Raw genomic sequence first — 23,374 nt, forward strand, 5'->3', positions numbered from 1 at the left:
CGAGAGACTCGAGGACACTGGAAGCGAGTGAGTATAGAGTGAGCGCTGCTCACAGAGAGGCTACGGACTCGGCGCATCCGCGTTCCCAGCAACTAGGACCGCAGTTCTACGGAGTGACCGAGTTAGCCAGTTTGCTCTCGTGACACGGTGCGCACAGTCGACGTGCGTCAGCTGCGGTGATTGTGGTGCTGCGGGACAGCTTTTCGAGGCCCCCAAACGTGCGACGGAAGGAGTCCGTCGTTCGAAAAGTTTCCACCAACCCGACCCAGTTGTTGGAAAATGCTCTGCTCCTGCGTGAGTGTCGCCGGGCTGCGGTGTGCAGTGTGTCCGCAGGCTAAATGCAAGTGGCAGTAATTCTTGCTGCAATTTACTGCGTCCTTGATGGGCCGAGAGCCGAGAGTGCGTTTTAGCGTTGTTTGAAAGTGCAGCGAATCGCCCGTCTGCCGGTGTCCTTCGCAGAAAAAGTATCCTTTTTCTGCTCGAATTCGAAAACAGCTTCTGATACGGTTCTGTCGGTTGCTCTCGAGAAATTGCCGCACTCCTTTGTACGGGCAACCAGGCGCCTCCATCGCGCCCTTATCGTGTATCAATTCCAAATTGGTAGTAATTATCTGCCTAACGGTGCTCCAAACGTGTTTGTTCGTGTGTGTCCTGGTGCTCCGCTTATCACATATCTCGTTCCCATTCGCTTCGTTAATGGTACCTTTAAGCTCTCGCAGGATCTCCCCCAGCACGGCACGCGAATTCCGTGCGAATGAGAATTAGTTCGTTAACGAAAAAGTGAGCTTCACCGTGGCAGAGTGTTACCGCTTCCTCCCGGGGATAGTTCTTGCGGTATCGATCATAGTTTGTGATAAAACCTGCTCCTTCCTGGTGAGGAGCAAGCCGATGAGCAGTCCTGCCGTCGGTGCCGAGGGGTGAGCTGCAAAAATCGGGACTCGGGCACCGTTGCTTGTGATGAAAGTGCTAATCATGGTTTTATGATCTCGAGCGGTCCCTCCGGTCCAGCGGTCCGAACCCCCCGAAGTCGTTGAGCAGCAGCACCGAGACCCAGCGTATCCGTTTCCGCGTTCTGTCGCACTCGTATGTGTGTGTGCGGTAAAGGCCAGCAAATAAGGAAAGGTCCCTTTTATTCCGATGAAAGCGAAAAAAATGCGCATGAAGTACGGCAAGCTGTTTATTTTGTTCATGATTTGCTTTAATCTGATCGTGTTCTACTACTCGTGGAAGTACTTCCTCAGCAGTGGCCACTTCCTGGCGGACACGTTCGCACCCAGTGGCCCCGCCAGGTACCCGGCGGGGTCCCCGCTCCGCCCGGCCGAGTCGGCCAATCCAATCGCCAGCTACGAAAGCTCGTACCGCATTGGCGATCCCGGAGGCGGTACCCTGAACCGATTGCGGCAGGCACTTGTGCCGACGTTCAGCGAGCAGCTGGCGAGTGGCCGGATGTCCTCGCAGCACGCCAGTCAACGCGACCGCGTTCAGCTGACCAACGGGTACCTGCGGCGCAGCATCACGTTCGTGTTTCGCGATTTCTTCGACTTCGACAACGATCTGCTCCAGTCGATCGCCAGCGTCACGAACTTGATCCCGCACGCGACCGTCTTTGTGATCGCACCGGAGCTTCCGTATCCGCCGCTGGACATCTTCAACGCGGCCCTGCTCTCCGCGGGCGGAACGGGCCGGAACCGGAACCACTCCGGCTCGGGGGCCCCGAACGTGGGCTGGTTCGAAAAGGGTAGCAACGTGCGGTTCTTCAGCCTCGGCTACGACGTCACGAAGTCGCTTCGGGACACGTTTCCCATCATGCACGTCACCACGCGGTACGTGCTGTTCATGCCGGACAGCGTGCGGCTCACCGGGCGAGCGCTCCTGTCGCGGATGCTGCGCGAAATCGATACCCCGTCCGGGGACGAGCTGCTCCTGCAGCAACATCAGCATCTGCTGCTGCGCCAAAACGCCAACCAACAGCCGCAGCACCAGCAACAGCAACAGCAGCAGCAGCAGCGGCAGCAGATGTTCGATTTGAACCGTAAACCGGAACGGCGCATCGTGGCGGTGCCGTTCGCCTCGAACCAGAAGGCCAACGCCAACTGTGTCCAGATGCTGCTCGACCTGCCCAACTGGACGCTCGAATACGTCACCGGCAACGAGACCGACAGCTGCGATATGGTAATTAAGTTAATTAATCAGCCCGTCAGCTCGTCCTTTCCTTGATTATGAGATTCCCCACCATCATTATGCTGGCCGTACGCAATCCGCAAAACCCAACAGGGAACTCGGGGGAAATCCGGGAATGATAATGGTTTTCCGCAAATCCTCGCAATCCCATCGCGGCCATCATCATATTCGAGGGCGCGGGGCGCGCGAAATCAATCAAACGCGGGGCCGGGACGCAAAAACCCCGGATATAAGGCCCAATTCCATCTACCGCCTTTTTCGGTTGCCATGAGGTTGGATGCTTTGAATACTTATTTTTCCTGTTTCGGGCGAATATTTGTCGCAAAATCGGCCGCGCAAATGTCACGAGCAATCAGGTGGCGGCTTCGTTTCGGTTGGATGGTTGTTAGTCCCTTTTGGGAATTGTACCGTTCGGGGCGGTATCGTGACGTGCGAGAAAATAGGACGAGTAAATTAAGCCTATTGTTTCCAGTGTGCAGTGGTGTAAACACAATGCAGCAAGCCATGCTTTCGCTTGCGTGGTTAGTTGTGAATATTGCGATCTTTTTCAACAAGACAGGGATGCAGGGAAAGTTTTGTGACTGTTGGGTTCATCTTTGCTTTCTTATATTTTATAATAATAACTGTTATATTTTTGATGACTTATTTTTAAATTAGAGAGTTTTTATATTTCCGTTTCCTTCCCTTCCGTATTAAATCGTGGTTATCGAAATACCTTTTGACGTGAATAAGACAAGTTTTGGGATCTTTATCATAATTTCAAAGCATTCAGTATATTGAAAATGAGTACAGTACAGTCGTGCGCCACAATTCCGCTTCAAACAATGAAGATAAAACGTTAACAAATAACTTGAATGAAATATGTTTAAGGTCAAATTCAAATTTTACATAACATATCGATAGAGTACGCTTATGGGTTGAAGTTATCCCATACTCAGTTACTCTTTACCTTTTTTTAAGCAAAATTACATCTCATTAGGGGCGTAAAAAATTAATAATTAAAGCGCAAACCATTTTTTAAATAGAGTTTTAAGTAGATTTTCAATACATGTTTTAACTATCCTACAAGTTTTAATGTATATTGATTTCCTCAGGATATTTCTGGGTTCCTTAGGATAGGTTGTCCTAGTTATTTAAATATTGTTTTCATTCATATTATTGCCATGCAAGAAAACCATACTTTTCCATCTACTTAAATTGAGTCCACCTGTTTCTTTTAAATCTCTTCAAAACTATCATCGACCTTATGACACTGTCACCATCCTGTTCGGAATTGTTTCGAGCGCCAAGATGAAAAGCTGGAGCTCCGCATGGCTAGGCCAGTAATGTCACCGTCAATCTGGTAAACATTTTCGACAGCTGACTGGTGCATCAACAAAAGCTTTTCGCTAAGTCCTGCTGCTGAGACCCTGTGTACGATATTATTTTTGCGCTTTGGGTATCTCTGATTCTTTGTCCAATCTGGTGGCGAATGTCCTCCGAATGGCGCAATCGTCTTCAGCATCTTGATAAGCTTCATAAACGTTTGGAACGAACCAGACGAAGAAAGGTGAACAGTGAGATGATAACACAGCAACGAGAACAGAAGCTAGAAAATGGTTTACGAAGAAATTTTAAATTGTCCCACCGATTAAGGTTAATACGAGATAACCTGTTCCCAGCGATTCTTATGGCATTGTTAGTCACACGGTGCCCTTCGACGAATCTTCTCCAACGAAATCGAATGATTTTTTCAAAAAAGTCAATTATCCAACCGAAGTTTGACATTGAACATTATGATCAATTAACTCAAATATACTTTCAAAAGTGAAAAATAGTGTGCTTTTTCTTATGCTATTCCTGCAACAATACATTATATAGCGGGGCACAAGTTCGAAGCCATATGACGAGTATTATCATTACACTGGGTAGAAGAAAAATGTTTGGCTACTAAATATTTGAATAATATGTGAAAACACGAAAATATTTTCCTTGCAAAATATAATTTCAGGGTTCTAGGAGCAAAATTAGGACGAATAAATGTCATTTTGATTTAGTCCCGTGTACGTTTGGTTCATCCATTAGCGGGCAAAGGTGAATTTGAGCACCATGAAAACCATTTTAGTTGAAATTGGAAACTTGTAGCTTTCAGTTTTTGACACCAATTTCCTTGAGTAGGGATATTTATTAATAATCAATAGTAGCTTGAGTTTGTACAGGTTTTCATGTTTAAACTGCAAAACTAAGACTGAGAAAAACTGGAAACTCGGCGAAGAATTCACAAGGCCTCTTAGTGTTTGTGATAATCGAGCTTTGTGAAAATGAAGGTCGTGAACGAATTGTTCGAGGTATAGTGAACACCTTAACTATAAACTCGCGTATATCATCCAAAACTATTCAACAAGAGCTTCAATCAGTAAAGGATGAACTTTTCTGTACATATCATCCAATGTCGACTAAAGAAAAGAGGTAAATCTGGCCACGTAGCTAAAAAGAGAATGACATTTTACTATCGAAATGCGTTGAAAATTTCTTCCTTCTTGGAAAAAGTGATCTGGACTGATGAGTCGTAAACTTAAACTCAACCTCAGTTATGGTCGAATGTACGTGTGGCCCGGACGAGATTATCCTTTCTCCTATAAGTGTACCAAACGAGTGGACTCAAAATTGTACTTGAACCTAGTCTTGAACCTAGATAGAAGTCATCGTACCATCGTCCCGTATACGTAGCGGCTACCAAGTCACCAAACCTGGGCGAGTAATCGACCTAATGAAAGGAATCATTTTACTGCAGTACGTAAGCAATGTTCAAATTTATCGTCCTTGGCCCACCTGGTCCTGTGGTCGGTTCGGTGACATTGTTCCGCTGGCCGGGGCACTGGCCCAGAGCTGAAAGCATAAAATATGCACCATCTTGGATTGCACCCTAAAGAACAATCACCGGACCGGAAGACGGCAGGCACCCGGAGTCGGAGCTGGAAGTGGACCGTTCCGGCCACCTGCAATCAGATACACGCGCCCGAAGCAGGTGCTCCCGAGTGTACTTCATCTTGCGCCGATTGTGTCTGCGAGCTCCACTCCGTTTCACGCTTCTTTGTTACTTTATTGTATCATTTCGTACTGCCTCGTACCTCTAACCTACCGTTTCTTCGGGTTTCTTGCAGTTCAAACAGAAGCACGCCATCCTGGTCGAGACCGAGCTGCTGAAGGAGTTGCCCGACGCACTATCGGCGCCCTTTCCGGATATGTTCTACATACAGGCCAAGCTGGCGGGCACGAAGGTACGTAGCGCTTACCAACACCACCGGGGGGACAGGCCGTGAGCCCTGCGAACGATTTAGGTTTTCTTTCACACCAACACTCCTGTGGACCGCGTCACTCATACGCCAAACATACGACGGCGCTGATTGCATTTCCGTGACCGAAGGATTGCTCCATCGGCCCAGGAAGTAGGGGCTCCCCCAAACCGGGAAGGGCGAACTACAATAGCGAGAAAGGTGGCCAGAAGCAGCGCCCTAACCTTGTGGGCTGCGAAGCGTAAAATCATTAAACATTACGAGTCTGCCCCGTTAGGGTTCGCCATTCCTTCGATTTTCGGAGGGTCCCGGGTCCCAAACGCGATTAAGCGTTGCGGGGAGTCCTGCCACCTTCGCCAGTCCTCCTTCGGGTTCGAAAATGGCTGCCCTGGCTTTTGGGTCCAATTTATTGTACCTACCACCAGTTGCCACTCTCGGTGCCGGGCTGGTAACGTCGTTTATCACAATACGCCTGTCAAGCGGAAGGTTAATCCTGATCCTGGCTGAGCATGAACGGAAAAAAGCGATAAAAAAAATACTTACTCACACACGCGCGGTCCCTAGTGCCCTTCGAAAGGAAGGCAGAACCAGGAAGAAGGACCCAAGCGCCACGATCCCAGGGTTCAACGCCATACGCGCTGGCAAATGGTTATATGAACACCTCATCTTTTCGTCCCCGCGCTGTGCCTCTCCCCACAGATACACGCTTACCTCAGAAACAGACACACCGGGGCCACTTAGTTGCCATCGCGCCCTGGAATGTAGCCCTCCACCGTGACGGTGCCTGCGATGAATTTTAAAGCCAAAGTGCCGTGTGCAAGGACATGGTTGAGCCTTTGCTGCAAACGTCTACCTTGAATACCAACGACGGCTCTTTCCGGTGAACGAATTAAGCTAATGTCGCAGAAACGCAGGAGTTTGACCCCCACAGCTTGAGTCCGTTTCCGCGAGCCGATTTTCCCATCGGTTTCCGTACTTTTGTCCCCATGTTTTCGGGCCCATTACGCCATTACCTGTTTTAATGGGCATCGAAACGGGCGCTTTCTTGAGCTTGTTCTTCCGATTTTTGCTCAAGTTTAGTCGATAAAAACGTCGAGATTTTTGCACGTTCGCCGTGGTGTTACGTGACCAGAAGAACTTTTTTATTTTCCCCCCCGAAAAAACTTTCTTTTCCATCCGAAAAACAGATGAAAGGCTATTGGAGAATGCGTCTCTCTTCGTATGTTCACCTTTTCTTTTTATGCGGCCCTTTCAAATCCTATTTCACGAACCGGAACCGAAAGCTTCTTCGAGCTTGCAGCTGCGTGGTTTCGATTGCGAGGGATTGTGGCCTCTAAAAGGAATCTCGAGAACCGAAGCTTGACCCAATCTGGCTAAAGAGAGACAGAGACCGAGAAGCTGTTGGCTTTGCGGCACGATTTTTGTAGGGGCTTCCTTCACTAATAGGTTCGCGATTGAATAAATTTGATTTGTTTCCCGACCCATTTAGCGACGAGCTAGCTGGTACTGGTCGTCTTCCATCTACGCTGGAATGCTTCAATGTTTTAAGGTCCTAAGGACTTTGAGGTGAAGAATGGAAAGAAAAATCAACTTCATTATTTCTTACATTTATACCATTTATTTGTAAAAGAAACCACAGCTAGTTGTAGCGCTAGTGACTAGTCGAAAGACAATCGGCTACTGCACGGTTTGTCGTAAAAAGAATTACACGGAACTTACAGTGTAATCATAAATTAAAATATACAGGTTCATCCGTTTCGTAGTTTCAAAAATAAACTTAAGAAACACTCATGAAAAATTAAGTTCTTTATTTTTTTTCATAAAGTTTATTTTGAATGATGAATAAATTAATGAATGAGCATTTATCAAAAGTTAAGTTTTTAATGATTTTTTTCGAAAAGTCATAAAGTTTGTACTTTGCCACTATGCATGAAAGACAATATCGTGGCCGTCTTGGGACCCACGGTAACAGTCGATTTTGCTCAAATAATTTTCAATTACTGTTTTGCATATTTTGGGTATTACCTCGGCCATAACTTATTAAATGTTGTTTTCATAAATCCTACAATGTAGCAAGCTTGCCGATATAAGCAGGATCTTTTGCGTAGCCCCACAAAAAAAGACCAACGCTTCATGATCATGATGAAAGTCTGCTAAGTCCATATCTTTGATTGCAGGCCAAAAAGGATTTCATTTGGCGGTATTTGGCTCGGAATGGTTGATAGTGGTCCTCCCTCTGTTGTTTTCGAAAAATAGGGTTCTATAATACCGCCAGCCCTTAATGTGCACCATATAGATACAGCAACCTTTTCAAGGTGTAACGGTTTTTCTTTAATCGATCGAGTAATAAGTTTTAATATTTTTAACACATTGTTCAGCGTTGTTAAGCGATTCATTTTCTCAAAAGGGAGACATTCAACTAAAAGTTTGCCATTTGCGTTGACAGATACAAAACCATTTCTCAGTTATAATAGCATTATTCTACGTTTTGCAGTCAACATAAGAAATACATGGAACAAGTAAAATAAGACATTAAAATATATCATTTTATGAGTCACGAAGATTCGGTTATTGATTCAGTTATTTAAGTTAGATTTAAGATAACTTCTTGATGGACACTCTGATCAAAGTTCCTAAATGTTTCCATTATTTTGAACCATATCACGTTACTCTGCACTTCGACATTCCTTGGTACATTACATGAAAAGGCTTAAAGAACCGATACGATTTGTAGTCAATTATCGGCATAGCAGTGAGTGCCCACCGGAAACGTCTCGCATCGCGATGATATCATATGAGTAATAAAAAAACACTCCCCATTTGCAATCAACCAATCGCGGATGGTAGCAGGAACTTAAAATTGCCGACACTAAGAAAATTTCACCCATCCTAACGCTCACCCAGCAAATTTAAACCTTTTCCTGCTCCAGCACTGCTCCTGCTCTCCAACTTGATGACGGTGGTGTCGATGATCATGATTTACGACACAGCCCGCGTTAGAAAGTGCGCCGTCGAGTCGAGTCGGCCAATTTCTGATCCGCGAAGTTACACAGCATCATCATCGCCCTGGGCGCGCGAATCGTGGAACGCTACCAAGTGCCGAACTTAACCAACTTTAAGCAGTAATTCACACACCGTCGGATCCTTTTCCCTTTTCCGGATCAGTCGGTGGCTGACTAGACTCTAAGGCAAACACCACGGGAGCCGTCGGTCGGGAGCGTGTCGATTGGCAAAGGAAAAATGGAAAGATGGAAGCCAACACGGCTAAACGGCTCGTCAGCTGCCAAAGGATAGGACGAAGCAACGAGCTCGCCACCGGGCACGCCGGTATTATGAAGATAAATATTTGAGTTTTACGACGCCGGCGTCTTCGTCGACGCCGGTGTGACCTTCCCGAATCCTCCTCGAATCCGCACGGAGCGCGGAGTTATTTCTGATTTTCGGCCCGCCGCTATTTACGTACTGGAAAGTACATTATCCTGGAGGCTCGCTCTCTTGGCCCAATCCGCAGGACGCGAATGGGTAGAATCACAACAGACGGAGCTCAGAAAAAAAAGCTTTGAATGGGCCGCCCGCCAACATCTTGGCCTCGGTATGGTGGGGAAATCGAAAGCGGCCACTCGTTAATGGTGCCATAAAGATGATGCCGCCCGCTGCGAGTACGAAGAAAGCCCCAATGTAAACACCGTTTTTATCAAACAATTGTTAATGAAAGAACCAACCAACCATTTCCGGCTTCGGCTCCGGCCGTTGCTTCGTACGTTGGCCCGCGTTGATTCCGCCGGGACAACGACGTAATGAAGCGTCCCGCTTTAAAAACTCATTTCAGCATCGAGCAAAATCGAAGGGAAATATCCCTGCCAGGATCGGGCCGTGTCGTCTGGGCGCCGTTTCAAGCAGCATTTGAAATTATGATTACGCTACGCCAGTGTCTGCGTAATACGCACCAAATTTAAGCATTGTTTCTCGCATCCTGGCATTCGGGATGGCCAGCTCCGGATGAGAGGAGAAAGTTTCTCGAGAATTTAATTTCGCTAACGACCGCTCTGTTTCGTCTCTTGATCAGGACTGGCCCTTGGATTGGCCTCACGAAGCCTTTACACATTACCAGCCTAATGACTCCTACCCAGGCGCACGTGTGTGTGTTTGTTAAATTTGTAATTCAATTTAATGCGCCTTGCCGAAGGCGAAGCTACTGGCACTGCTCCGAAGACCGAAAGCTTTCCCCTATGCAAATAAAGCAATTCACTCTGAGCCGCAAGGTGAGCCTTAATTTGCGAGTAAAAAGTCAAGTACTGAGTGAAGTGCACGCTTCCTTTCTGAACACTGTATTGCTCTTCAGCTCTAACCTTTCCAAAACGGTTCCCTGTAAGCGATAATGGACGTTCATTTTTTTGGTGATAAACTAAATATTTAATAAATATTACTAATACTTTGATAAACTAATATTATGGCAAAGATAGACGATAAGAAGGATAAAAAAGCCTTTTGCTAATTTTGCTTCTAAAATAGCAAAAATGCAAACAGAAAAACTGTTTATAGTGTTTATTGTTCCGATACTATGTTTGCTCCGAATGGGTGTTCCGGACCTTGTCAGGAGCCAGACCATATTTTGAACTGTTTACTGTTTGAACTGTTTGTGCTATTTCCTGGATGTTAGGATTAGCTTATTCATCAACCTTATTTTTCAAAATATTTAATTATCAGCACAAATCTTCATCGACTTTTAGTCGACCACCCGTCAAACAAGGATATTCAATATTCGTCCTACGCCATAAACAGAATAAGGAGACTGGTAACATTATCAAACCAATTGCTGCTTTGAGCTCAATTAATTTGACCTCAATTTGAGCTCCGCTGTTCACGCTCAACACCTCAACAACCCAACCACTCCTAAAATCACGTTCCTTACGTTCGCAGGAAGCCCCAGCTTAAATGATAAGCTTTATACTTTAGTGATCACATTATTAAACTGATCCGAATAATGACTAACTAGGAACGTCGCAACAATACCAACCCCGCTTTGAAATGAAACAAAACCTACCCCTAACCGTGATAAGATTATGAATTTATAATCACCGTTCGTTTGCTCCGAAATTGGATTTCTGATGATCGTAAGATAAGAATCCTGTTTCTGAAAAACACGATCCGAAAGCGATCTGAAATTGCTCTCAAACCCCATCAAGAGCAGTTTCGTTCGTTTTGCGATTTATTCTAATTTCGGCCCAAAAACCCAACCATTCACTTCGGGCCCAGGAAGCCGCCATCGGTTTCCGGCTGCTCCTTTCTGTGGCTCGGCCACGAGACAATCGGCAGCATCCCAGCCCGGGAAGCGCGGGGCGGTGCAATTTGTGTGCCCACATAGGACTTCCGACTCGACTCGCACTATGAGAAGTGATGGGAAAAGATTCAGCATGTAGCCTTTCAGAAGGAACACACCAGAAAACGGTTTCCACCGCCAGCCGTTCGACGATAGCTTCCGGAATGGAAATGAGATTGTTTTTCCTCTCCATCCTTTCCATCGATGGCGTCGGCCTTTCAACGGCTGTCTTCTCCATTGTTCGTTTCTCATTCCATTGTTTCTCTCTCTCTCTCTCTCTACGGTAGAAGATACTGCTGAACGCACCGTTCCAGGATGGCAAGAAGCTGTTCACCTCGTACCACACGAAGACGAAACGACGGAACCAGCGCAAGGAGCAGTTCAAAGCCCTCTACCGGCGGCTGCAGGTGAAGAAGGTGATCCACAAAAACTATCTGTACGATAAATCGAACCGGAGCCCTTCCGGTCCTTTGATGGCGCCGGGTGGTCCGCTGGCCGGCGGTCGGCGGAAGTACATCAAGAGCTACGAGCACAACAACCAAACCATCTCGCTGCTGACGGAGATTACGTTCTACGGCTGCGAGAAGCAAACGAAGAGCTGCATCGGACAGGTGCACAACGGTCGGCCGTTCTACCGGTATCTGGGGCGCCACACGCCGCCCTGCTGCATGGAGAAGCTGAAGGCCACGTTCCGGCACGTTCGGGACGAGCTCGAAAACGTGGGCATCCGGTACTGGCTGGACAACTATGCACTCAAAGACGCCCTGTCGCAGAAGGCCCTGTCGGGCGATGCGTACGAAATCGATCTCAGCATCAACGGAGACGACATCCAGCGGTCGGTGGCGCTGCGCAAAGCGCAGACCAAACCGTACACCGACGAGGAGGGCTTCCACTGGCTGAAGGCCACCGACGGGCACTACTTTCGGGTGCAGTTCTCGAAAACGAACGCCATCGCCGTCAACCTGCTGCCGTTCGATCTCTCCGGCGAGTTCGTCCGACCGAACGGGTTCTACGGCTGGAAGGCGCGCAAGTTCTCGGTCGAGTTTCTGCACCCAATGTCGACGGTCCTGTTCCTCGGGAAGCCCATAATGTGTCCCAACAATGTGATAGAGTACCTGGAAGTGAAAAACGTAAAGTAGAGTAATTCTCACAGTGATACGACCAATGACCAGCGAACGGACCAGGTGACGGTGACGGAATAGGCCAGGTGCGGTTCAGTAGGTAGCGCTAGGACAAGTGATAAATACGCTTAGATGCTTGTGTAAATAGGTAGTTTTTGTGATTGCAACGCTGCAAGTGAAACGTAAACGACACCAATGTGCGACCCATTATTGGCCAGCTTCAAAGATTAGAAAATTGCCGTATCCTGTATCTTGTTGAAACTGGCATAGTCTAACTCACACTGTTCGGGCCACTGATCGTTGTACCACCCAGAGAATCAATATGGAGCTGCTGTGACAACTACCGAACTCACTTGCTTAATCCTATTCAACATTCGACATGTGATTTAGTGAGATAATAGCAAAACCTATCAAACTGTTAGCCGGCGTTCCACGTAGAGTTAGGATTGAGAGTAGCAATAGTGTTAACTGATGTGTTTTGCAATTAGTATTAGCAAACGTTACGCTTATCAGCTCGCTGGTTGAGTCGCATTCAGATACACATTAATTTAGTTCGATGTGAATGCAACACCGTAATCAATTAGAGTCCAAAGGTAGAACCATTTGCTAATGGAAAATAGTGGAAAATCATTTTAAGCAGACTCTCCCATATATAGAGCGCTAATCGCTAGGATTCTACGATTTAAGGAAATGTAAGGGTACCCTTTTTGTCAATCATCAAGGATTTTTCCTTAGAAAACACCAATCTAATTTGAAAACTACTGCAGTAGAGACAAAAGGAATAGAATGTTTGATGCCAATGAAATGGTCTATTGACTCATGTCGTATTTCGCAACCGTTGTAACTAAACGAATAGGAGTATACGGGCACCAGCCTGTTAAGTAATCAATCATCTGCTTGGCAAAACTTTCTACGTTCACCAAAATCATACTCGCCGTGTTAGAACTGAAAACAAAACTTAAGCTCTCCACTTTCCAATCCGTGTTTAATCTGCCGGCAGCTGTATAGTTACCAACTTAATGCTCTCAACAGTAGCGACGATAAAGAGATGAATATATAAATTCCCAGAAAGCACATACCTAGCCTACGGTTCGCATCGTGTTTATGTTTTCTCTAGTCCCCGTCGACGGAAATATCCATCCCATGTGCGGAATCGGGGTTTTGTTATGTTTTATTCCAACTACACAAGTTTCCAACAAATCACAAAAATATCCTTTACCAGCACAGTGGTTTAACAACAACGCTTTTCAATTTGGCCTCTTTAGTTTGATGCAACTGTCGACACAGTTTCCTTCACCGTTTCACCCTCCGGCAGCTCTCGCACGAGCGACAGCAAACGGTCCAGCTTTTGGCTTTCGAGCAGCTGTGGATCGACGACGCCCGCCTTTTTCCCCATCTTGGTCTTGATGCGAAGGTTCGGCGAGAGCTTCAGCGTGATCGTCGTTCCCCTGAGAAGAAAGGACAAACCCAAAGATGTAAATTGCGAAATCGTGCACACAAAAAAGTGGGGGCCGTTAACTTAACGATTACGGTGCCATTTTTGGTACAACCTTGAGGGGAAAGTGGCGTAATGGAAAGAAAAGCACTAAAATCGCTCCTTCATCCAGAAAGCATTATGTGTAAATTCTACGTTATTACGAGACGTAGAAAATGATAAATGGTAACGATAAATCTTCAGCTTGACAGAAGTAAAGAACTCAATAGCGCAATCAACAGAGCCTTCCCTCTGGTGGACCGAAACTCAAAACGAATCTTCTAAATTGTTTGCTTTCGCATGGAACCTGCTTTGAAGATACTCATTCTTGGCCTTTATTTGTTTCATCATTGATTATTATTATTGATTCAAATGACTATGCCTGCCAAGCTGCCAAAACGTCCGTCTGGTAGAAAATACATCACACTTCACCGTAGAAATCCACTTTGGTGTTGAGCCTTCGTCGTCAAAAGTCAAAAGTTTTGAACGCACCGCAATACCACCGTACATTGGGCACCTTGTCTGTTCCGAGACGAAGCCTAATGACAACCGAAGGAAGCATTATGGCAAAGGTTCCCCGCAAGCAGCAAGGACGTCGCCCGGAAAATGTTAACATCAATCATCGTTAGCCATTTAATTAAAGGATTTGATAAATGGTCTCCCCGGGCCGGGCGGGCCCACGTGATGAGTATCGCACATCGTTCTACGTTGTCGCCCGCGCCCGTCAAGTCGATTATGGCGGGAGGCTTATGTTTATCAATTATGCTTAAAGTAAGTTTGCTGTTAACAAATTATTTACACACGAAGGTCGTTCAGAAGAACCGCTTGACTAACGCTTTATGTACCGGCATCGAGCACTGAATGAGTAACTTCTCTCGTGTGCCCAGCCATAGTGCGAACCATTATCTTTTGGCGAAATGTTAGAGCAAACGACAAAGGCAAAGTCGACCGAACAGAAGAATTACTAAAACTTCATTCTTTAATTTAAAAATGAACACCGTTTTTCAACAACCGTTGGAGTTTTTTTCTAAAATGTTAACAAGTATGACCTAAGTCCTCTATATCGTTTCCTCCCATGATGCCTTTAATATGCGCCTCACATCGCTCAAGATTGTCGATGCTTTCGATTCCTTCGAGTAAACCTTGAATCATTCAGTAGATTCTCAATCGGGTCCCACTCTGTGATGGATTCATGTCACTCTATGACACGGGCCCAAAAAAACTCTTTTTGTAATTTTTAAAACAATACTGCAAGTAAAAATTAATTAGTTGATTAATTGAAGCAAAACGGTGTAAGCAACACAGGCGGGTTTACTCGGCACATTAAACTTATTTTATGTGATGAAGTATGCATTGTCCATGCGGACAAAAGTTTCTTTTTTCGGAACATTCTACACTTTTCCTAGGCCCAAGATAAAAAGTGGTCTCATTATTTCCGGCAATCTAGTGCCAAAATGGTCCCTTGAGGTCCCTTCACCGCCGCCGCAAAGTTCAAACTACTTACTTATCGTCGCCAACGATAATGAACGGAAGTTTCTGATTGAACGCTAGCCGGGAGAGCTTGTTCTTGCGCTTCGAAACGATTGCTTGGGTGCAGATAGCTTTGTACTTGTTCACGTTCAGGTCAAACACGAAGACCTTCCCCTCGGTTGTCACGGCCGCGAACACGGTGCTCGAGTACGGGGCCCACTTCACATCGCCCACCGAGGACCCGAGGTCAAAGATGAACAACGGCTCACTGGAAGGAGAGTCGCAGAGAGAGAGATAGATAGCGAGGGACTTCCATTATCGAACGTTGGCAATGGAGCAATTGCATACTTACGGGCGCATATCCTCCCAAATCTTCACCCTCCAGTCACCGCTACAAGAGGCAAAGATATTGGAATTGAACTTATTGTAGTCCATCCGGTGGACGGGCAAGTAGTGCGCATAGTAGGTCATCAAATATCTAAACAGAGCACGAAAGAGAAAGAGAAACAAAGACGTGAAGCAAAACCCGCATAATCCCCCATTAGACCTTAGGGACACATGAAGCGTATATTGGAGCCCTCATCCTGCCCGGACTAATTTTCGTTCTCCCTTGGACTCACTTGGAGCTGTACGCCGTGCTGCACTTGAAGATGTAGCCTTCCTCAGTGCCGACAAGGAAAATTTCCGTGTTGTGCGGATGGAACACCATGCAGGTGCCGCATCCCTTCAGACGAAGCGCGCTGCCGTCCGGGCCGCAAATCTGGTCGATGTCGAGAAACAGCGAGATGATCGTAGTGATGGCCAGCTTGTTCTGCATCAGCACCCAGTTGAACACCTTTCCGTCGGCCGACACCGAGAAGAAGTTGATCTCACCGTCCTGCATGTCCGGGCCCCACTTGATCTCCCACACACACTCGGCATGCTTGCCGTTAACACCGTGCGATATGTAAACCGGATCCTTCGTGCCCACCTGCAGGTTGTACACGATCACGTTGCCATCGTACAGCCCGATCGCTATCAGGTACGGGTACTTCGGGTGTATGTCACAGCACATAGCCCCGCTCTCGGTGGCAACTGCAACGAAAGGGGGACACCGTGACTTTTTGGAAGATTGCGAAGGATGTGGTCCCGTAAGCCCGCTTACTCACTGCGGTAGTCCGGAAAGGAGGGATTCTTAATCGTGAACAAACAGACGGCACCTTCCGCGTTCTGTTTCATAAAGTCCACTAAAAGTAGAAAAAATATATTAATTTTCTGTATCTGTATTAAAACCAATTATGCCAATTTAAATCCGATCTCCCTTTGCCGGCTATGCCTCTTCAGCCCTGTTTCTTAATTTTTTGACTAAACTAATTTAACGACTATGCATCATGGAAGATGCCAGATGCAGCAGCAGTTCCTTCACCGTGCGGAGATCTTTTCCAGGGCTTGGTTGTCTAATGTTGATGGCTGGCCCGTGGTTTGTTGTTGAAGGTTTTGTCTTATTGTTGATGCTGTTGTGTTGGTGTACTATTGTCGGTCTATTGCTAATTGGTAATCCATTCTCTATGGTTAGTATATTGTGGTTGTTTCAGGTGGGCTTTACTGGTCGAATGGTCTTAGGTTGGAGGTTTAGTATGCTGAATTCTTAACATGTGCCGTCATCGACCATTAAATTTTAAGTTAACATTTTAAAAAGAGCAAACCGAATGCTGGATCATGTCCAGAAAACCCCAACATCTCAATATTAGGTTCTCTGACTTTGTTGTTGAAAGACTTTACGAAAGAGCCGCAGGATGCGTGGAAAACTCGCTAAAAATAGTATATTGGCTTCTGTACCACCATTTTCCAAAGTGAGTTTGTGTTCCCGGTGTACATTATGGAATTACGTACAGATACTTCCAATGAATAATGAACACTCACTTCACTCTGGCGATGACATAAATATTGAAGCAATGATGTGATTTGGGATTCAAAATGTAATTAACACGAAAAGCCATAAGGATCCAACGTTCCCACGCGACACGCGAAGATTGCAGACCAAGTGCAGTAACCGTGCACTGATTTAATTCAATATCTCGATTCTCTTTTTCACACACGAGCAAGCACCCCTTCAATCCATGGTTCATGGACGGTAGTGTTTTCGACTATTAGTTCGAACGAAGCGTGACCGACCGCACCGAAAATGTGTGGAGTGTCATAAAACAAGAAGCAAAATTAATTTGGATTTTACTACCCTTTTATTGGCCGCCAATGATCCAAACCATTGAAAACCGTCGACCCGCGGACCCTAGCCAAAAGTAGGTGCTCCGGAATCCGCATCGACAAGAAGTGTGATTGCCGATTCTTTTCCGGATCCATAGAATCCTGTGACACGGGGTGAGAAGAGGCCTGGTGGCGCTGGTCGTCGTTCGCAGTTTTTAACGGAATCGATTTACGGCAACGGGACCAATTTTTTGTTACGATCTTCCACAACATGTGGCGGAACGGGCAGTCAAGAGTTGGCGTGGTCCGGAACAGAGCTACAGAGTGACCACGCGCGAAGATGAGGCCCGCATGTAGCGAAACGTGGCTGAGATCTCGTCCGGTTTTGGTTTTTCATACCCTGGACAGAAGGATTGAAAATGCCATCCCCTCACGACACATGGTAGCGACTTAATGGATTGTGAAGCCATTTTCATTTGATGATCTCATAAATTGCATTTCTAGCAGACCATGTCTCGTCGGCTGGGGTAGAATTGAAACGGAAAGTTCTTGATTGCAGAACATACGTCTGGTCGATAAAAAAATGGAACTTTTTTCAATACTAATGATACTTTACTAAAATATAGTAACAACTACATCACCGGACTAGAGAAGTATACACACCATGTTATCGTTCAAGCATGTTCTCTGTAAAAATATAGAATTTCAATTCTATCTTTGAGAGTGAAATATTCTCAACAAAATTCTCAACGAGACCGCTCAGAAATACTCACAAAAGTTCGTACAGATAAGCCACAGACGACGCGTTACACGAATGCATCCAAATTCATTATCCTATCGAAAACAATTTATTAGAAACTGAAAGCAACAAATCAATATTAAACGAAGTATAGACACTCGGTTGCCTCGGAAGAAGAAACATAAAGAGCCATGTTTGCCAATTATCACCAACTATCACGTGCCCCAGTCACCGGGAAAATGGAATTGTTTCCGACCTGCCCTACCGAGTTCCAATGAATTTTTGTAGTACGATGCAATCTCGTTGTTGCATAACTTCCCTACAATCCACATCCTTATACGCCGCAGCATTATTGGTCTAATCGAACATCAAAACATGCTACCGCAGCACGTAATGGAGCCATAAATAATGGAACAAACTGAAGGCATGCATACCAATGTTTCGGTAGCATCCTCGCGGCAGTACGACCAAGTACGGGTCACGAGCAGTTCCACAGCATGGAATTACTGCCACGTTGCCAGCAATAAAACATACCAATGTTTGTCACGTTCTCGCTGTCTCACGGCGGGCTGTGCCAGATGCCTGACTCTGGTGGACACCTCGACGTAGCGGGCCGAACATTTCAATCAATTTCTGCTATTATTGATTCCATGCTGTAAATTTGTGTGAAAATTCCCGCCAGCAATCTGTGGTTCAACGTCGTTCCACGGCCGTTTGCAAATGCTGCAGCCCTATTCTTGGCGGTCTATAAAGTGTATAAAGTAGTCAACGCACGGACCAGTACTTACGCGTGCCAAAGCAAACAGCGAACAAATCGTAGTACAGCGTGTTGAAGCACAAATCGGTGACGCACATCTTCTTCGTCTTCTCGTACGAAAATTTCCACAGCGGCAGCAGGGTGCCCTCCTCCTCGCGGAACTCGTCCGACGGATCCTCCCAGTAGCGGTAATCCTGCGCGATCTCGTCGTAGATGTTCTGGTTCACCATCCGTTCGATGATCTGGCACGCCTGTAGGTATCGCTTGTTGAACTCCTCCGCTTGCTTGGCCTTCTCGTCCTTCCGGGACTTCTCGTCGCGGCGCTGCAGTCCCGGCTTCTTCTCCTTCTCGCGCTCCTTCTCCCGCTGCTGCTGAGCATAGTCCTCGATGTAGGAATCGTAGATGACCCACTGCAGCACACTGGCCCCGTGCGTCGATCTGGGCGGCGGAATCGTTTGCGTATCGACCGACTGAGGAGCGACAAAAACCACAAACCCTGAGAAAGTCTTTCACCATCCGGCTGGCCGAGCCGACCTCTAACTTACCCGCGATGGATTCGCGATGGTGAGGGCAGCGCGTTCACAGAAATTGAACTGATTGGTGAGCTTTTTCTTCGGGGCTTCCTCCTCCTGCGGGGCCTGCACTTCCTCCTCCTGCTCTTGGCCTTCGCCCTCCCCGTCAGCTTCATCTGCGTCGGAACCCGGGAAAGATTGCGAGAAGGAACATAGTAACTAGAGATACAACCCAGATAACACCACGGAACACGAGCGACCCAAAACGTGTAAGTACATCGTTGGCTGGGGGGGCGACATCATACGCGAAAAGAAAAAGGCTCTCGGGGTAAACGAAAAACCATCAACAAGTACGGAAGGCTCTCTAAGGCTATCTGAAACAGGAAACACAATTGCTCTGCAGCACCGCGGGGCACACCAAGAACTTGCGGTGAACAGTAGAGTGAAAAGATATATGGAAGAACTTTCGGATCCACCACCAATCAAGCCATCGATTTTGTGAAGGTTATTAAACTGTCGTACTCTACTCTGGCTTGAACTAAACTCTACTCTGGCTTGAACTAAACACAGTGTAGCAACAAATTTCCAACATCAAAGCAACGAGAAACAACATTCATTTTGATCTGCCCGATTTAAACCTTCAAAACTATGTAGAAATAATCAAGCAATTTTCGTTACGATACGTCGGCATTTTCCAAAATTGAATATTTCATTTCCTTTAACCAGCTTGTCCAAGTGCCGGAAGGCAACACGCTTCAAAAAGCTTCCACTAAGTCCACTAGACAAAACGCCATCCACAGCCACGCCTGGGGGACACAAACTTTCAAATTAATGCTAAAAGCTTACTGGAATTCGTTTATGTAGTGTTGATAGATTTTCGCACATCAAATCCGGGTATTTGGAGACGAAAGAAAACGTAACTCTAACGGAGCGAAATCCTTTTAATGCCGGGTGTCTTTTACCTAATAATGCCCTGCTAGTTTTTGTTTGAAAACGAATCATCTGCCGTATTCGTTCGATTCAGCACCATGGGACTGAAAACGAGAGGTAATGCTTTAAGGACACATTTTTGAAAACATTGACAGTGGAAGGATTAAGGAGCATTCATTTAAATATCGGAACCGATTCTGGATTCAAAAACTATTGTATGGTTGTTGTTTTATAGCTTCAATACGGGAACTTTGTTGCCACACTGTAGAGTTTTTACTTCGAGCCTTCTTTACTTTGGCCTTACAAGGAACGTCTTACCGAACTGATTCGTTTAGCAAAGTTCTGTTGTTGGTACTCTGCATTTCAGGATAGCACTAACCGAAAACTGTTGATTGTTACATACTTTGAGACACTACACAATGGACTTATTAGCGAAACATGCAAAACACACGAGGAACGTTAAGCAGAACAAAAAATAATTGCACGTGCTAGTAAAAGGTACATTACCTGTGCAGGGCAACACAATTCCATCTGGTGTACACTATCTATAGACTCTCTGTACATAGACACACTACACTTTATACACTACGGTTGTGCTCTATTTACATTCTACTAAAATGGTGTAAAAAAGGGGTCGTTACAAAAAACGAATCATACGGTCATACTTTCCTAAAGGTTACAGGTTATTTGTTTAACGATACCAGATAGAGAACAAATTACTTTGATATACACTACGATATAGACAGGAGAGTAGCCAAAACGGGAAGTCAACGAGGTAGCGACAAATTGGGGGGGAAGAAAAGTCGTATTTTACCTTCGTCCCGCTCACCCTCTTCGCCATCACCAGTTTCCGGTGTGTCGGGCTTTTTCGGTTCCTCCTGGTCTTCGGCGAGAGACTCCTTCGGTTTGTCCAGCGTGACGTTTAACTCTTTTCGGGGAGTTTTTATGTTCGTAATGTTCATCATGCAGTTAAAGTGAGATCGGGTGAGCTTAAACGTATGTAAAGGGCTTTGTTTTGTTTCGGTGTGGTGTATCTTGTGTTTGAGTGTGTACGTGTGGAACATGATCAATTCACGTGACATTGTGAGAATCTAAACGAACCAGTCATACACTAGTGCTGCAAACGCGGGAGAAAGCCCATACGTAATGTCCCATTTCTTCATTGTACTTTTTTGGTTTGGTTTTTAATACATTTTCAATTTATGCCACATTGCAAAATTTATGCAAAATTATGCCACATTGAAACATATAAGTTAGGAGATTATGTATGCTCAACTTGAATGTGAACTTTCTCCCTCGCTTATTGGCACGTCCGACGTTGGCGAGCGAACCAACGTACCGTTCACTTTCTATTACTGTACATGCTTGAAAGTTTCCAGCCCTGCTGGTAAATAAGTTATCTGTGTTTAACAAAGGTCTGTCAAGGCGGATGTTCTAGAAAAGTGAAACGAAAAAATCATTTATATCATGCCATTGACAAGAATCAGGATCCATGCAAAGTGAAAACAAAACGAATAGAAAAGGTTTATTAAGGCGCTATTACACCGGCAACACTCTTGACACCATTAAACACTCGAATCGGTCCGAATTAAAAGACAATGTAAATCAACCGGATACTCTCTACATGAAATCGAAATTCACTAGTGAACGTAAACATAGTATGTTTCAAGTATTAGGCACATTTGATGAGAGTATTTCCGAGGCGGACACAATAATGCATTGCCAGTGTAATCGCACCGAAAAACGCTCCTTTCTCACGTTCCGAACAGCACGTCCAATTTTCTGCCTTTGGCAGCGAAAACTCTTGTTACGTGAAAACCAAATCATTCAACACTTGGTCGCTCGCCGTCGAAAGCTCGCTCGAATATTAAACGGAGATTTACAACTCGCCTGACCACAAAGGCTTACAATGCCGGACATTTACATAGCGGCATAATCAAGAGAACGAAAACACAAAATTCGTGTGATTACCGTCAGTTCCTTTGCGCGAGATTTGCTCCTTCGCCTCGTCGGTGTCCTTGTGGATCGAAGTGCCCTCGAACTCCAGCAGCGTGATGGTGTTTTCGGGCGGCGGAACCGGCAGGAACGCGCCTTCCCGAAAATCGTACACGACCAGGTTGCGCGGGAGATGCCGGTTCTCGGTCGACAGCAGCTTCGGGATCTCCTCGCCCAGTTCCGCCTCGGTCAAGTCGAGCTGATCATCCGGCTTGAGCAGCTGCTTCGACTTCATCCACATCTCGAACTCATCGTTGTCGACCGGCTCACCCTTGCCGAGCTTCTGCATCGAAGAAATGCGGTTCTGCGGAGAGCGAAACAGGAGTGTCAGCCAGTGTACCCCATCCGGGACCCGACCCGACTCCTACTTCGCTGACATCACTATCGTAGCTGACGAAGGATGCTGGAGACGCCATCTTCTACTATTCTTTATCACTATATCTACTGAACACCGAATTCCCGTGACTCTACGACCGATCAACGCAGCCGGCGCGGAGTGGTCCCTGAAGACTCTGAACTCTATCCCTAGCGAGTGTTCTGATGAGACTGACTGCTAACTTCGCAGCGTGCATTCAATTTCCCACCTGCTTCGAACGGTCTTTCCAAGTCGCAAAACACAACTCGGGCGACAACTTTTACCAAACTATGCCTAACTTTTCGCTCCCTGGCCCTAAACGCGGTGCGACCCATCAGCCCTTCTGCTCTGACCACTTGTCTGTGTCATGTTTAAACGCTGTCTTTCGTCCGTTTTTTTTTTCGTTTGTCGCTCCGTGTTATTTCATGTGTAGCGGCAGTCTGTCGTGCCAAGATTCCATTGGCACTGCATATTAAAAATATATAATTCGCCTCTCTTCCTCCACCCGTAGCAGCGTGGCCCCCTAGGGACCCCCAGAGGGCGACCCCGGTCCCATTTGGAACCCTGACGGTGGAGTGGTGGAGCAACTGGAGATAGCGGTTAAGATTAAGGAAAAGTTTTCAACTCCACCGGGCAACCTGCTCAGGTTTGCGTCTCGCCAGCCTCATCGTTCCAATTTGCTGTCGTCGGCTCGACACGCCAAGGGCCAGAGCAAAAACCGTCGCTTGAAACTGATGCGGGCCTACAGATTTGCGAAGAGGCTTAGCATATTATGGGGTTCTAGGCGCCTTATTCCGCTTGGTTGTTATTGTTCTGAATTATGCTTTCAACCCTCGGCCTGGTCCCTCGTGGGGACCACCACAACCACTCGAGCCGTACAGGGGGCAAAACCTCGACCCCAACACAGCCGGGAATGAGTCGCAGCGCCACACTCTCGCTGACGACAACAGATAAATCATAATGTAATGGATTTCATTTTATATTTGAAAAGTTTCCGTCGGCCGCCGTCTCGGTTGCGGCCAAAAAAACGGTGGAAACTGGTTGTTTTATATAATTTTTCG

At 46.3% G+C, this 23,374-nt stretch overlaps 2 protein-coding genes across 2 annotated transcripts; one reads left to right on the forward strand and one right to left on the reverse strand.

The window, feature by feature from the left end:
* Window positions 1-1,137: 1,137 nt before the first annotated feature.
* LOC131211038 (ribitol 5-phosphate transferase FKRP) lies at window positions 1,138-11,915 on the forward strand. The gene is made up of 3 exons (XM_058204376.1): window positions 1,138-2,172; window positions 5,325-5,441; window positions 11,064-11,915. Exons 1-3 carry the CDS (start codon window positions 1,138-1,140, stop codon window positions 11,913-11,915), a joined length of 2,004 nt encoding a protein of 667 aa, XP_058060359.1.
* A 1,243-nt stretch (window positions 11,916-13,158) lies between these two features.
* LOC131210900 (dynein intermediate chain 2, ciliary) lies at window positions 13,159-22,374 on the reverse strand. Its single transcript, XM_058204213.1, has 10 exons — window positions 22,327-22,374; window positions 21,935-22,262; window positions 20,778-20,891; window positions 19,067-19,209; window positions 18,553-18,991; window positions 15,990-16,067; window positions 15,462-15,915; window positions 15,194-15,319; window positions 14,876-15,109; window positions 13,159-13,345 (listed from the first exon to the last, which is right to left on the reverse strand). The coding sequence occupies exons 1-10, from the start codon at window positions 22,372-22,374 to the stop codon at window positions 13,159-13,161; spliced, it is 2,151 nt and encodes a 716-aa protein (XP_058060196.1).
* Window positions 22,375-23,374: the final 1,000 nt, after the last annotated feature.

Source organism: Anopheles bellator, chromosome 2 (genome assembly GCF_943735745.2).
Source record: "Anopheles bellator chromosome 2, idAnoBellAS_SP24_06.2, whole genome shotgun sequence".
Taxonomy (NCBI): Eukaryota; Metazoa; Arthropoda; class Insecta; order Diptera; family Culicidae; genus Anopheles; species Anopheles bellator.

Coding starts and splice junctions, on each gene's coding strand:
- LOC131211038 (XM_058204376.1), top strand. CDS start 1,138: ATGAAAGCGAAAAAAATGCGCATGAAGTACGGCAAGCTGTTTATTTTG. Junction 2,173..5,324: donor AGACCGACAGCTGCGATATG/GTAATTAAGTTA, acceptor GGTTTCTTGCAG/TTCAAACAGAAGCACGCCAT. Junction 5,442..11,063: donor CCAAGCTGGCGGGCACGAAG/GTACGTAGCGCT, acceptor TCTCTACGGTAG/AAGATACTGCTGAACGCACC.
- LOC131210900 (XM_058204213.1), bottom strand. CDS start 22,374: ATGGCGTCTCCAGCATCCTTCGTCAGCTACGATAGTGATGTCAGCGAA. Junction 15,320..15,461: donor AGCACGGCGTACAGCTCCAA/GTGAGTCCAAGG, acceptor TGCTCTGTTTAG/ATATTTGATGACCTACTATG. Junction 13,346..14,875: donor ATTATCGTTGGCGACGATAA/GTAAGTAGTTTG, acceptor CTTTCTTCTCAG/GGGAACGACGATCACGCTGA.